At 44.2% G+C, this 12,284-nt stretch overlaps 1 protein-coding gene across 1 annotated transcript; it reads left to right on the top strand.

Annotated features, from left to right (window-relative positions):
* The first annotated feature begins 6,547 nt into the window (after positions 1-6,547).
* LOC122037643 (cytochrome c oxidase subunit 1) lies at positions 6,548-11,092 on the top strand. The gene is made up of 2 exons (XM_042597153.1): positions 6,548-9,204; positions 10,177-11,092. The coding sequence occupies exons 1-2, from the start codon at positions 8,419-8,421 to the stop codon at positions 11,032-11,034; spliced, it is 1,644 nt and encodes a 547-aa protein (XP_042453087.1). The 5' UTR covers positions 6,548-8,418; the 3' UTR covers positions 11,035-11,092.
* The last annotated feature ends 1,192 nt before the right edge of the window (positions 11,093-12,284 follow it).

The raw sequence follows: 12,284 nt of genomic DNA, 5'->3' as shown, positions 1-12,284 counted from the left end.
TTAGGGAAGGGTAAGATCTTTCGTACTTTTGAATAGCCCCACCCGGCGTAATCTCGACTGGTAATAGATTCAGATGAAATGAGGACTCCAAATGCTGATGGCAAAAAGGTCAAGTTAAATATCCTCGGATCTTTCATGAAATGTTGATCGAAAAAGTGCCTACAAAAAAGCTTAGCCGTCAGTGGACCGAGGTCCCGCGAAGCAGGTAAACGGTTGCCATCAGTTAATTTACTTTCAAAAAGCTCTTTTTTACACTATAGATAAGGAGTTCAATTTCAGATCAAAAGATCAACTTTGCTATATGCTTAACACATGCAAATAGAAGAAAGGCGAAGCCGCCCAGCCGAAATGGCCCAATTTCGATCAAGAGGAAGACCCGACCATTAGGCAGCCGAATAGACCCTGATCGAGAATACGTATTCAAGCTCGAGGATCGAAGGAGGATACCATTTCCCCCTCCACGAACGAGGGACCATGAGCCTCTCGCCCTAGAATAGAAGAGGAATGAAGCGTATACGAGTTGGATCGAAATGGCCCTAGTCTTCTTTCGAGTCTCACGCCCCAACAATACCAATTGGACAACATACGCTTCGCTTCCTTTCAATCCATTCAGGCATAAACCATGAACTCAGCTGGCAAGCCCGAAGCGGAAAGCACTCCGCTCTCCTCTCCCTAACCTCACCCTGGGCCATAAGTTCAATCGTTCCAATAGCCGACGAATCCCAAGACGGAATGAAGGTGTGCCCTGGATCGATAGAAAACAGGGGCCTCATGCCATTCGCACTCAATAATGTAGGAGCCACTGAAGACCTTTATCCTGAAGATGCAGAGCGACTAAAGGAGACTCTTAATGTAGTTCAACTAAGGTATCTGGCTAAGGTTAAATAAGGAAAGAGGAGCGGGCTAGTACTTTTCTGGCTCTTGTACGGTTGTACAGTGAAGTAGGGAGACTATAAGTGCTAGTAATTAGAAAGCAAGCAAGATGGATGTCTAACCAAAGCAGATGGAGAATAAGAAGGTGCCGTGCCCGTGGCAGCAGATGGAATAGAGCCCAGAAGGGTCCGTTGACAATTCGACGAGTTGGTTCAGAGTGCCGTCTTCTTTCGATAGCTAGAACTCGTCCTACTCTCCCCTTCCTAAGCGCTGTCGGATAGATACGGAGGCTTGTAAATCTTGGTCAGATAGCTCGGGATCAGAAGGAAGAGAAATGTATGCGGGGCATAGTCAAAGGAAAGTTTGGTAGAGGAGCGGGAAAGAAGAAGAACAGTGAACCAAGCTCTCAGAAGGAAGAGGAACGAGCAAAGCGACGTCGTGCGTAGGGCACGTGGAGTCTGGGCATCGGAGCATGAGAGGTCGGGCTTCGTAGCTAGAGAGGCACGGCAAAGGTCCAAGGCAGGGGACAAGAGCTGAACCAACGGGAGCGCTTGGGAGCGGCTTTCTCTTTCTCTTCTTTCGCTAGGTTGGAGAGTAGCAGGCGATGGACTCATTCTAGTCTGAGGGCAAGGCATCAGTCAGTCTATGCAAGTCTGGCAAGTGCATCAGTCGCAAGTCCGTCAAGGCATGAGTCAGATCAGTCAGTCTACGCAAGCAAGTCCCAATACCATCATTTACTTTTGTCTGAAGAATATGTGGTTTTCTTTTTTCCAATGAGTGGCCTCGTCCAGGTGGCACATCTATCAGCAGCAGGAGTAGACTATCTATGGTAAGTCAGAGGTGGCACATCTATCAGCAGCAGGAGTGGACTAGTAAGTAAGGAAGAGGACTGGTATAAGGAGGAAGCGGGGACCAAGACTCAATCAACTATAGTGGATCAGTCAGTTCTGCCGTCAAAGAAGGATGTTGCAGAGCCGGGTCAACCTTTGTGTGTAATGTGAACTCGTCTAAGCACTCGTTACCCGTGACAGCTCTTTGTGGGCCGGTCGAGTACACTTAGTGCACTTATCATATCAAATCTATGTGATTGCGTAGCCGGCTCAAATCTATGGTCATTCCTGTCTGTAGCTAGCTAGATCTATGGTCATTCCATAGCCAGCCTACTTAGATTTCGAGTCCCGAACAAGAGAGGGCGCGCAGGCATAGTTCTTTCTAGTCTCATTCATTATCCTCTCTCTTCTAGTTCTAGTCTCTTTAGGTCGGGATGGCATAGCTCTTTCTAGTCTCATTCATTATCTTCTCTTCCAGTACAATTATTCTTTATCTTCTCTTCTGGTTCTAGTTTCTTGAGGTCGGTAGGGCATAGTTCCTTTCAATCATATGCATTTGACTTGAGGTCGGTAGGGCGTAGTTCCCAATCATGCATTTTCTCTTCTAGTTTCTTGAGGTCCTCTCATCATGTCAGACATTTGAAGTTTCTCTTGAGTGAGGTCCTTCGTGGTGTAAGACTTAGCTGCGCTTGACTCTGCTGCGCTTCGCTTACTCGGCCCATCCTTAAAGAATCCCTTCCCTATCGAAGCAATCCGTGCCAACCGCTGCCTATCGAAGCAATCCTAGCTGAGCTACTGCACAGAAGAGGAGAGTTCCCTAGTGCTTTTTGCCTTTGGTCCGAGGGCCCATGGACGAGCTATTCATGGCAGACCACTGATTGCAAGGCACCTGGCCAATTGGTCGATTTAGCAATCCCGTCTGAATGGAAATACGATCAGTGCTCAACTGAATGATCGGCTTGATAAAGGAAAGAGCGGGATGCACTGCTACCCCTTGGGCTAGGGGCCTCTTTGACGACGGGAAGCCCTCATGTGAGTCCAACCAAAAAGGAAGATCTCATTGACTTTTAATGATTCATATAAGAAAAGAGTCGGTAAGAAGACTCGAAGGAGGTCCGAGGTTGGAAACTCCACTCACTCCCTTATAATATAAGCAATGCAAAGCATAAGGAAAGCCCTTAATCATCCATGCAGCCTCTTGAAAGTGCTTCCTATTGAATGAATGGCACGACACAGAAAGGGCCACCCGAAGGAGTTGATTTGCTCTCTTGGACTCAGACTAACTCAACCTGCTGCCATAATCGGTAAGGCGGCACAGAAGCTAAAACGAAGAGCCCATGATAGGTCGAAAAGAATGATCTTGCAAGGTAGTAGGCAGTTTACTAATCTCAAGGCGGAGGAAGGATAGAGCTCGGAGACCTCAGCCTGCAGGTGCCCGTCCCCTATTCCTTGCTTTTTAGAAGGGATAGACGTCTACTACTGTTATCACTCGTTGCTCTCGCTTACGCTCGAGTTGCTCCCTGTGGTCGTTCCTCACGCTCTCTCTTTCATTCCGTCAGCTCTGTATGCGCTTTCAAGGTGGAAGTAGAAGTGAGCACTGAATGAGGAAGGCTAAACGGGTCCTAGTCAAGAGTGAGAAGACCTTGAATTAATCTCTGGGCCCAAGAATCCATTAAGCAAGCAGTTATAGCTATGCAGCTTTGAATGCTTGTCGGGTAGTAGACCTTCTGACCATAATGGACCTTGTTGAATAGCACCATTCCTTATAGCTTCACGCTACATTTAGTCGCTCAACTATTATTATTATTATTAGAAGTTCTCGCTCAGAGTCATTGGTTTCATACTCTCTTTCACACGCTCACCTTGCTTAGTTGACGTCAGTACTACATTCTATGGCTGCTATAGTTGTACCACATTAGAAGAATCTCTGGCTACCCTTACCCTTCTCTAGGTCTGGGAAAGCCATGCTATGCTAGGCAGGGAAAGGTTGGCAGAAGACTCAGGACTCTTCTTTGTGCTGACATGGGAAGCTCCTTGTGCTCTGCTGACATGGGAAGAAGGGCTAAAAGAACTTGCGTCTCTGAACTTCTTAAAGGGGAATCTCCCGTACGCTACGGATTCTTACTACAATCTACGGTGGCAACCTTTCTTGGGGTCACTGGAAACCTCTACCTCTTTCTTATTCCGCGAGAACTATTGACCAGTAAGACATTGGAATGGAAAAAGGGAGAGCATAGCTTACTTACTCAATGAAGATAGCGGTAGAGTGCATGCGAACAAAAAGTGAGAATCGGACCTGGGGTTTAGGTTACGAGAAGACAGTACGTGGAGGCTCAGTCCAAGGGATGGGGAAAGCAGTCGGATGAGAGGTTTTGTCCCTGCCTTGTCGTCCTTCATGCCATTTATAAAAGTTCAGTAGTCAGTCGGGAGCGTGCTTAGTGATATTGAAAGAAGAGAGGTCAGGCTAGAAGGGCGATTGGTACCATGAGAGCTAGTTCTAAGAGGAAAGATAGTTGGCCCGGGCGAGAGATTCTTTACCTATAGGATGAATCTCACTTATAACTCTTCTTTGGGGACCGCTGAATGAGACCTTGGGGTCGAGGAGGGTCTTTGCTGCTTGAACAACTAGCGGAGGAACCTATAGCAGACAGAGCTCGGCCGCTTCAATGGAATTTCTCATACTTTACGAGTGGTGTAGTAGCTACTACTGAAAGATCAGATCTCATTTGATTCTCTCCCGAGTCCGTCCTTGCTTTTCATAGCAGTGCTGTTTCAAGAGTGAGGGATTCATTAAATCATTAAATGTTGAAGCTTGTGCCCTAACCTTCCTAGTGATGGAGATTATGAGGCTATGCACCTTATTGTTGCTCGACCAGCTTATGAGTTCGAGGCTCCGTTTCCTTAAGAAATAGATGGTATTCGTTCTACGCTCCTTACTATTAGATTAGTTTAGTAGTACGCCCCTTGCCTTCTGCACCTTTCCTTCAAGTACTCGTTCAAAGAGTTCATTCACTTACTCTCCTTATTATTATATTAGTTCAGTGAACCGAGTAGAGGACTTATGAATTTGCCTGAAAAGAGTTTGCTACAGGGACGGGAAAAGACCGTCGAATAAGCTGTTATGAGTTCAAGTTCATTAGTTGTAGCCCCTCTATCTCAGTTCGGAAAAGCAGCCTGACTTCTTTGCCTCCGAGTGAATGGTTCATTCCCAGAGATTCAGTTTAAGTTCGACGTTCATGCGCCCCCTTCCGAACCCTGTCTGAGGGAGGAACGACCAACGGGAGAGGAACGATTAAAGGGAGAGAGATTTTGACTTATGACTCTCATTATGCAATTCACTCGACTAATACTAATAATAAGCAGAGTCTCGGAAGTTCCTGTTGAAACAGAGTTCGCCGGCCTCAAAGAAAAGTCTCTAGAGCGACTCCTGCTAGACCTGCTTCTCGGACCTATGCTGAGCTAACTCAAAAGGGAAAAGACCGTCGAATATGCCGTGAATTAAGTATTATAGCTCACTTCAGTATAAGGGAATCTCTCCATTTCCAGAACTAGGAAGGGCACCAACTCAGACTAATTTATATAAAAAGTACCTGACTCTTCAACTTCCCGTACCTTTCCTCTCCGAAGAGTCCTTTCTTCCTTTCCCCGCAGCTGAGCCAGCTATAGCTTTCTCGGTAGATGACTCAAAGGAGAGACTCGAGGCTGCAACGAGAAAAGCAACTAACAGACTAATGAAAGCCAACTACTTAAGCAACGAAAGGCAAGCAACTACTGCTGTCTCTTTGCTCTAGTCCGATCTTATGAACTCTGAAGTTGCGGGTTAGTGTTCAGTCTGTCCTCCCAAGAGCGAGTATTCGGGGTGCCTGGTCCTACTACCCGTTGATGGAAAGATTCAAGCAAGGTACGAAGACTCGATTGGGAAAGTTCTCAGTCTTTCCTACTTCCCGGACTCCAGTGGGATTGACCCCAGGTCTTTATCCAATGAAAGGTTCGGTTATGTAACCTTGCGTAATGCCTCAAACTACTATTCCGACGAGTGAGGATAAAGAGTGAAAGTAGAGGCGTAAGGGCATCTGACGATGGCTCGCTTTACGGGCCGTCAATATTTCTAGATCTTTCGTAGTGTGTTTTTTGAATCTCTTTCCATGAAAAAGTATAATGAAGTTGCTGAGAGAGTTTTTCTCTTTTGTTTTTCTCTTTTGTTTTTGTATTGTTTGTTTTAGCACCCATTTTCTTGATGTGATCAAATGAACTTATATAATGAAGTGCAGTTGGGATTGTCTGTTGTTCTTATTTATGCGCATCGAATGAAGAGGAGTTCAATCTTATTTGATTCTCGGGTCGGCTACATCGGACTACTACTATATACTTGAATTTAGAAGAAAGGCAGGAAATGCCGATAGCCAGAGAGTGCCGATCATTCCTGATTCTTGCTCCTTCGGACCTCACTTTGATGCATACCGTAGTGCTTCTCTTTTAGGCATTGCATACCACTCTTTCCCGTCCCCGAGGAAGGAAGGGCTCCCCCGTTAGGGTACGGGTCAGGGGTCAAGGGAGGGTCGAAAAAAGCACTTCTTGCGCGGTAAAAGGAGGGCTCTTCATAAGGAGAGAGTAGAGTGAGGGGAATCCAGCGGGGAAAGTGCGAAGAGGGTCGAGAGGTAGAGTTTACTATAGAGCGGCGTAGTGGATCTCTCGGCAATCTTCTTCCCTAACCTTCAACCTTCAACTTAAGGAGGGGTTGCACTTCTTTCATTTCATAAGATGTTCTTGTTCAAGTTTCATCAGTTTCATTAGGGTACGAGGGAAAAAGAGAAATATCCGGCTGAGTTCCAGGTATTCCCTGTCTGGTCCTCTGGGGCCTGGAGTGAAGCAGTCTGCTTTGATAGGACCCGGAACGATGAGTCTTATCTGATAGGGCTTATACTCTCGAGAAGCAGAACAATAGACTGATTTGGTGGGGACCCATACCTAGTCTTTCGCTGGACCCGGATTAAGGAAGTCAGTACTGCGAAAGGAGTCTGAATCAGCAACTATGGAATGCGGCTTCTCGCTTTCACAGGGCTTTTCTCGCTCTTCTCTCGGAGTACGAGAAGTCTGTGCGTAGCGGGGGTCTTCTCTCTTTCCTGTGCTATCAATAAGCAGGTCCTCTCTACGATTTCGGGCTCTTCAGAGGGTCTTTCATTCCACTAAGGCAGAAAGCATGTCACTAAGTAGAGTTGGTCACGTATAGAGAATCATAAGGCGGCATTTCGTAAGGAAGAGAGAACTGCCCTAGCTAGTCCGTATCTTATAAGTTTATAGATTCTTGCTGGAGTGAGTGAACGAGAGCTCAAGCAATCCAAGCGAAGAAGAAAGATCAGAAATGAAAGTCAGAGTGAAAACAAAAACAAAAGATTTTGAAATACTGCAAAATACAACCCATCAGCAGTATTTTAAAGAAAGAAAATAGAGAGTGAAAAGAAAGACTCAACGATAGAGAGTTCATGCGTGGCCCTAAAAACCCATCAGCAGTATTTTCTTGAGTTTTTTCGTTGCAAACGAAAGACAAAAAATGAAACTAAAACAAAAAAACAAAGATGGAGGGAATAGAAAGAGGTACACAACAGTACCATCTTTAGGGAAATATACAACCAAAATACCATCTTTAGGGTATCAAGGATAGAGCTCGACTGTAAAGGCCAAAGAATACACATCAGTATTAATCTAAATGGCCGTTGAGCCAACAAATACTGCTGATGGTTTTTTGGGTGTTGCTGTGGGAATAAAAGAGGTCTTCTTTTCTTTCCCTGGCGAGACGAACATTCAATTGGAAAAGGTTCCCCCAGGAAAAGAGAAAAGAAAGCTACAGAATCTATTGCATATAGTTTAGCTCGAAATGGTCCAAGAACAGCAAATCGGGCTCGTCACAAAAGAGTTATAGGAAGATGCTCCTAATGCTGCTCCAGTTGTTGTTAATTCTTGTAATGTAGGAGGCTGAACCCAAATCTACATCCCTTCTTTAGGGGATAAGATAGAGGTCGTAAATGAACCCAGGGTCACGTTTCCCTAGGACCTTTCCCTTCTTTAGGGGAAAAAGAGAAAAAGGAGCCCACAATGCTGATGAAGAGAGCTGGCGAGAAATGCACACTCAGTTAGATTGACCCACTCATATTGAAACCATCCGGCCCTTCTTGCCCATATGAACCCACATCTTAAGATCAAAAAGAATTCATATTCTTAAGATCAAAAAGAATTCATATATCAATATCAGGGTGAGGGTTATGGAAGACAAAGGAATATCGCGGAAATCAGGTGCGAGTTTTCGGTGGTACTAGTCATTGATCATCATCATGGGTTCAATTCCCAAATCCCTAAATTAACTAATAGGTGGTACTAGTCATTGATCATCATCATGGGTTCAATTCCCAAATCCCTAAATTAACTAATATCATGTCTCCGCCCCTACCGGCCTCTCAATCGTCGCTCGTGCCATCATTCACGTAATACTGAATTTGCTGAGGTGCTAGTGTGGACGGGATCTCAATATCCTTGAGGTCCGAGTGAGCCTAAAAACCCATCAGCAGTAGAACAAATTTCCGTTTGCTCGAAATGAAAAAGACAAAATAGAACTTCGTTTCACCCTTAAAAGGGGTATCAATATCTTTTTCTGACCCCTCAAAAGGTTGGGATCAATTTCTGACCCGGGTTTCTTTCTGAAACCTAAGTCGCCTTTCTTATGCCTAAAAACGGGCGCTTTAAGAATACCCTGTTTAAGAGTTTACTCTCAAATTGCAAAATTCAAATGACAGTCCGATGGCTCTTCTCTACTAACCACAAGGATATCGGTACTCTCTATTTAATCTTCGGTGCCATTGCTGGAGTGATGGGCACATGCTTCTCAGTACTGATTCGTATGGAATTAGCCCGACCCGGCGATCAAATTCTTGGTGGGAATCATCAACTTTATAATGTGTTTTTAACGGCTCACGCTTTTTTAATGATCTTTTTTATGGTTATGCCGGCGATGATAGGTGGATTTGGTAATTGGTTTGTTCCAATTCTGATAGGTGCACCTGACATGGCATTTCCACGATTAAATAATATCTCATTCTGGTTGTTGCCACCAAGTCTCTTGCTCCTATTAAGCTCAGCCCTAGTAGAAGTGGGTACCGGCACTGGGTGGACGGTCTATCCGCCCTTAAGTGGTATTACCAGCCATTCTGGAGGAGCAGTTGATTTAGCAATTTTCAGTCTTCATCTATCAGGTCTTTCATCAATTTTAGGTTCTATCAATTTAATAACAACTATCTTCAACATGCGTGGACCTGGAATGACTATGCATAGATTAGCCCTTTTTGTGTGGTCCGTTCTAGTGACAGCATTCCTACTTGTATTATCACTTCCGGTACTGGCTGGGGCAATTACTATGTTATTAACCGATCGAAACTTTAATACAACCTTTTTTGATCCTGCTGGAGGGGGAGACCCCATATTATACCAGCATCTCTTTTGGTTCTTCGGTTTTAAATGGCCCTTTTCAGATTCAAATCTGAATATGCATTGCGCTATATGCTGGGACTGTCTGCTTAATGGTACTCCTACTATGTTCATAAGTGGTTTTCTAGTAAAACCCCGATCTAGTCAAAATGGAGTATCTAAGACACAATCAGCAGGTAACCAACGACATAAAAGCAGTCTAGTAGGAACCTCAGAGACTACATGCGCAACAACTTATCCTAAATCCTTCTGTGAGTGGCTAGCTGGAATTCTCGATGGTGATGGAAGTATTCAAATTAGTAAACAAGGATATACTTCTCTTGAAATTACTATGGGACTTGAAGATCTACCACTACTACGATATATCCAACATATGCTTGGTGGAAGTATTAAAATGCGATCAGGTGCTAAAGCTTATCGTTATCGACTACATAAGAAACTTGGTATGATGAAACTAATGATTTGTATTAATGGTCATATTCGACATTCAGCACGACTACTTCAACTACATCGTGTCTGTCAAGTACTGGATATCCCTGTAATTCTACCTATTACACTAGATGCTCAATCAAATTGGTTTGCAGGATTCTTTGATGCTGATGGTACCATTGGTATCGCTATGAAGAATCAACTACCTCAACTAAGTATTCGAGTAACTAATAAACTTCTACAAGATGTAGAGTCTTATAAGGTAGTATTTGGAGGAAATATCTACTTTGATAGTTGTCAAAATGGTTACTATCAATGGTCTGTACAAAGTCGAAAAGATGTTATCATGATGCTAGATTACTTTAAATCAAGTACTTTCCGAAGTCATAAATCACGACGATTCTTCCTTATTGAGGAATATTACAGTCTTTACGATCTCAAAGCATTTAAACCTGACAGTATTCACCATCAAGCATGGCTAGCTTTCCTAGACAAATGGAAGAAGTTGATGATATAGTCCACCTTTCTTCTATTCATCTTCTTATATATTATTAGTAGAAGAGAGAAGCACCCTGAAGTTTATATTCTCATTCTGCCTGGATTCGGTATTATTAGTCATATCGTATCGACCTTTTCGAGAAAACCGGTCTTCGGGTATCTAGGCATGGTTTATGCCATGATCAGTATAGGTCTTCTTGGATTTCTTGTTTGGGCTCATCATATGTTTACTGTGGGCTTAGACGTTGATACGCGTGCCTACTTCACCGCAGCTACCATGATCATAGCTGTCCCCACTGGGATCAAAATCTTTAGTTGGATCGCTACCATGTGGGGAGGTTCGATACAATTCAAAACACCAATGTTATTTGCCATCGGGTTCATCTTTTTGTTCACCATAGGAGGGCTCACTGGAATAGTTCTAGCTAATTCTGGGCTAGACATTGCTCTACATGATACTTATTATGTGGTTGCACATTTCCATTATGTACTTTCTATGGGAGCCGTTTTTGCTTTATTTGCAGGATTTTACTATTGGGTGGGTCAAATCTTTGGTCGGACATACCCTGAAACTTTAGGCCAAATCCATTTTTGGATCACTTTTCTCGGGGTTAATCTGACCTTCTTTCCCATGCATTTCTTAGGGCTTTCGGGTATGCCACGTCGCATTCCAGATTATCCAGATGCTTACGCCGGATGGAATGCTCTGAGCAGTTTGGGCTCTTATATATCCGTAGTTGGGATTTGTTCTTTCTTCGTGGTCGTCACAATCACTTTAAGCAGTGGAAAGAACAAAAGATGTGCTCCAAGTCCTTGGGCTGTTGAACAGAATTCAACCACACTGGAATGGATGGTACAAAGTCCTCCAGCCTTTCATACTTTTGGAGAACTTCCAGCTATCAAGGAGACGAAAAGCTATGTGAAGTAAAAGAAGAAAAGGTCGCCGACAGCTACTAAGATAAGGATAAGAACCTAACAGAACTTTTGGTGAGAAAACCACCACTTGTGTAGGTCGGGGTTGAGACAATCAATGACCAAAGAAAGAGATGATAAAGGACCAGACCTGAATCACGACGAGGAGAAGGATGAGCGAGTTCAAATCTCTCTAAAAGAACGAAGTCGAAGATTTCGATGAAAGCAAGGGCCGAGGGTAGATCTTTCGCCCGGAACCCATCAGCATTGTGAGTCTACAATTGCCTTTGGGGCTCCTAGTGAGAAAAGTCTTGTATTGTATTTGGTAGATCTTTCTCCGTTTTGAATAGTTCATGGGGCGAGTGATAATGGCAGATCTTTCTCCGTTTTGAATGCCATTCACGCAATTACTGTAATCTGCTCGCGGTAGTTTCGTAATTCACGACTACGGTATGCATCGGATAGTCTAACATGGCCTTTGGGGCCATTTATACGGATTCCATGTTAATATGAGACTATTGCCCTGGGGAAAGAAAAAAAGCAGAAAAAAACACTAAATTGTCGAATTTTTCCTGGTTAATAATGCCGGGAAGGTCCGAGGGACGACGGGCTCGACAGAAGGGTAGGGTGCGATAATGTGATAACTACGGCGACGGGGCAGAGTCTCGCTCGCTCTATCTATTAAGAGTCTCGCTCTATCTACTAAGAGTATGAAGGGACTGAAAGAGACGACTCTTCGGATTTCGGATCCTATCGCTCTATGCAAGGGGAGACCGCTAGAACGCGTTGAAAGAGGCTTCCATTTCTTGAGGACACGTCCCTGTCCTTAGCTTATTGAGACAGCTAGTCTGGGCTAGTATAGAAAGAGGAATGTACGTACCACTCAACTATTGGAAAGAGGTCTTTCAGTCCGTAGAAGCTCTGCCAAGTCATGGCACTTTTTCCAGCGGAGCGTGCTTCCTCTCTCTCGCTTCAGAGTCTCTTGATTAGCTTTTGGCGCCGGCGATCGCACATTCTCTTCATAGATAATATGATCAGTGCTTTTATGTCAGTGTTGTGTGTTGTCGATTCTCTTTTCGAAAGACAGAGTCGAGTGCGAAAAGATAAGATGAAAAGAGCACTTAACAAAGCACATCAAAGTGCCACTCTCTTTTCTTTCTTTTCTTATTCTCTTTAAAGCCACTCGAGAAAGCGATAGCGACGTCGACATCTCACTATAAAGAAGATAGTCGAGGGCTTTCCCACTCTTTCATACCATGAAAAGCA

The sequence above is a fragment of the Zingiber officinale genome, unplaced genomic scaffold (assembly GCF_018446385.1).
Source record: "Zingiber officinale cultivar Zhangliang unplaced genomic scaffold, Zo_v1.1 ctg70, whole genome shotgun sequence".
NCBI lineage: Eukaryota > Viridiplantae > Streptophyta > Magnoliopsida > Zingiberales > Zingiberaceae > Zingiber > Zingiber officinale.
Note: the sequence above shows the minus strand (reverse complement) of the source record. Positions and strands in the feature narration are given on the sequence as shown.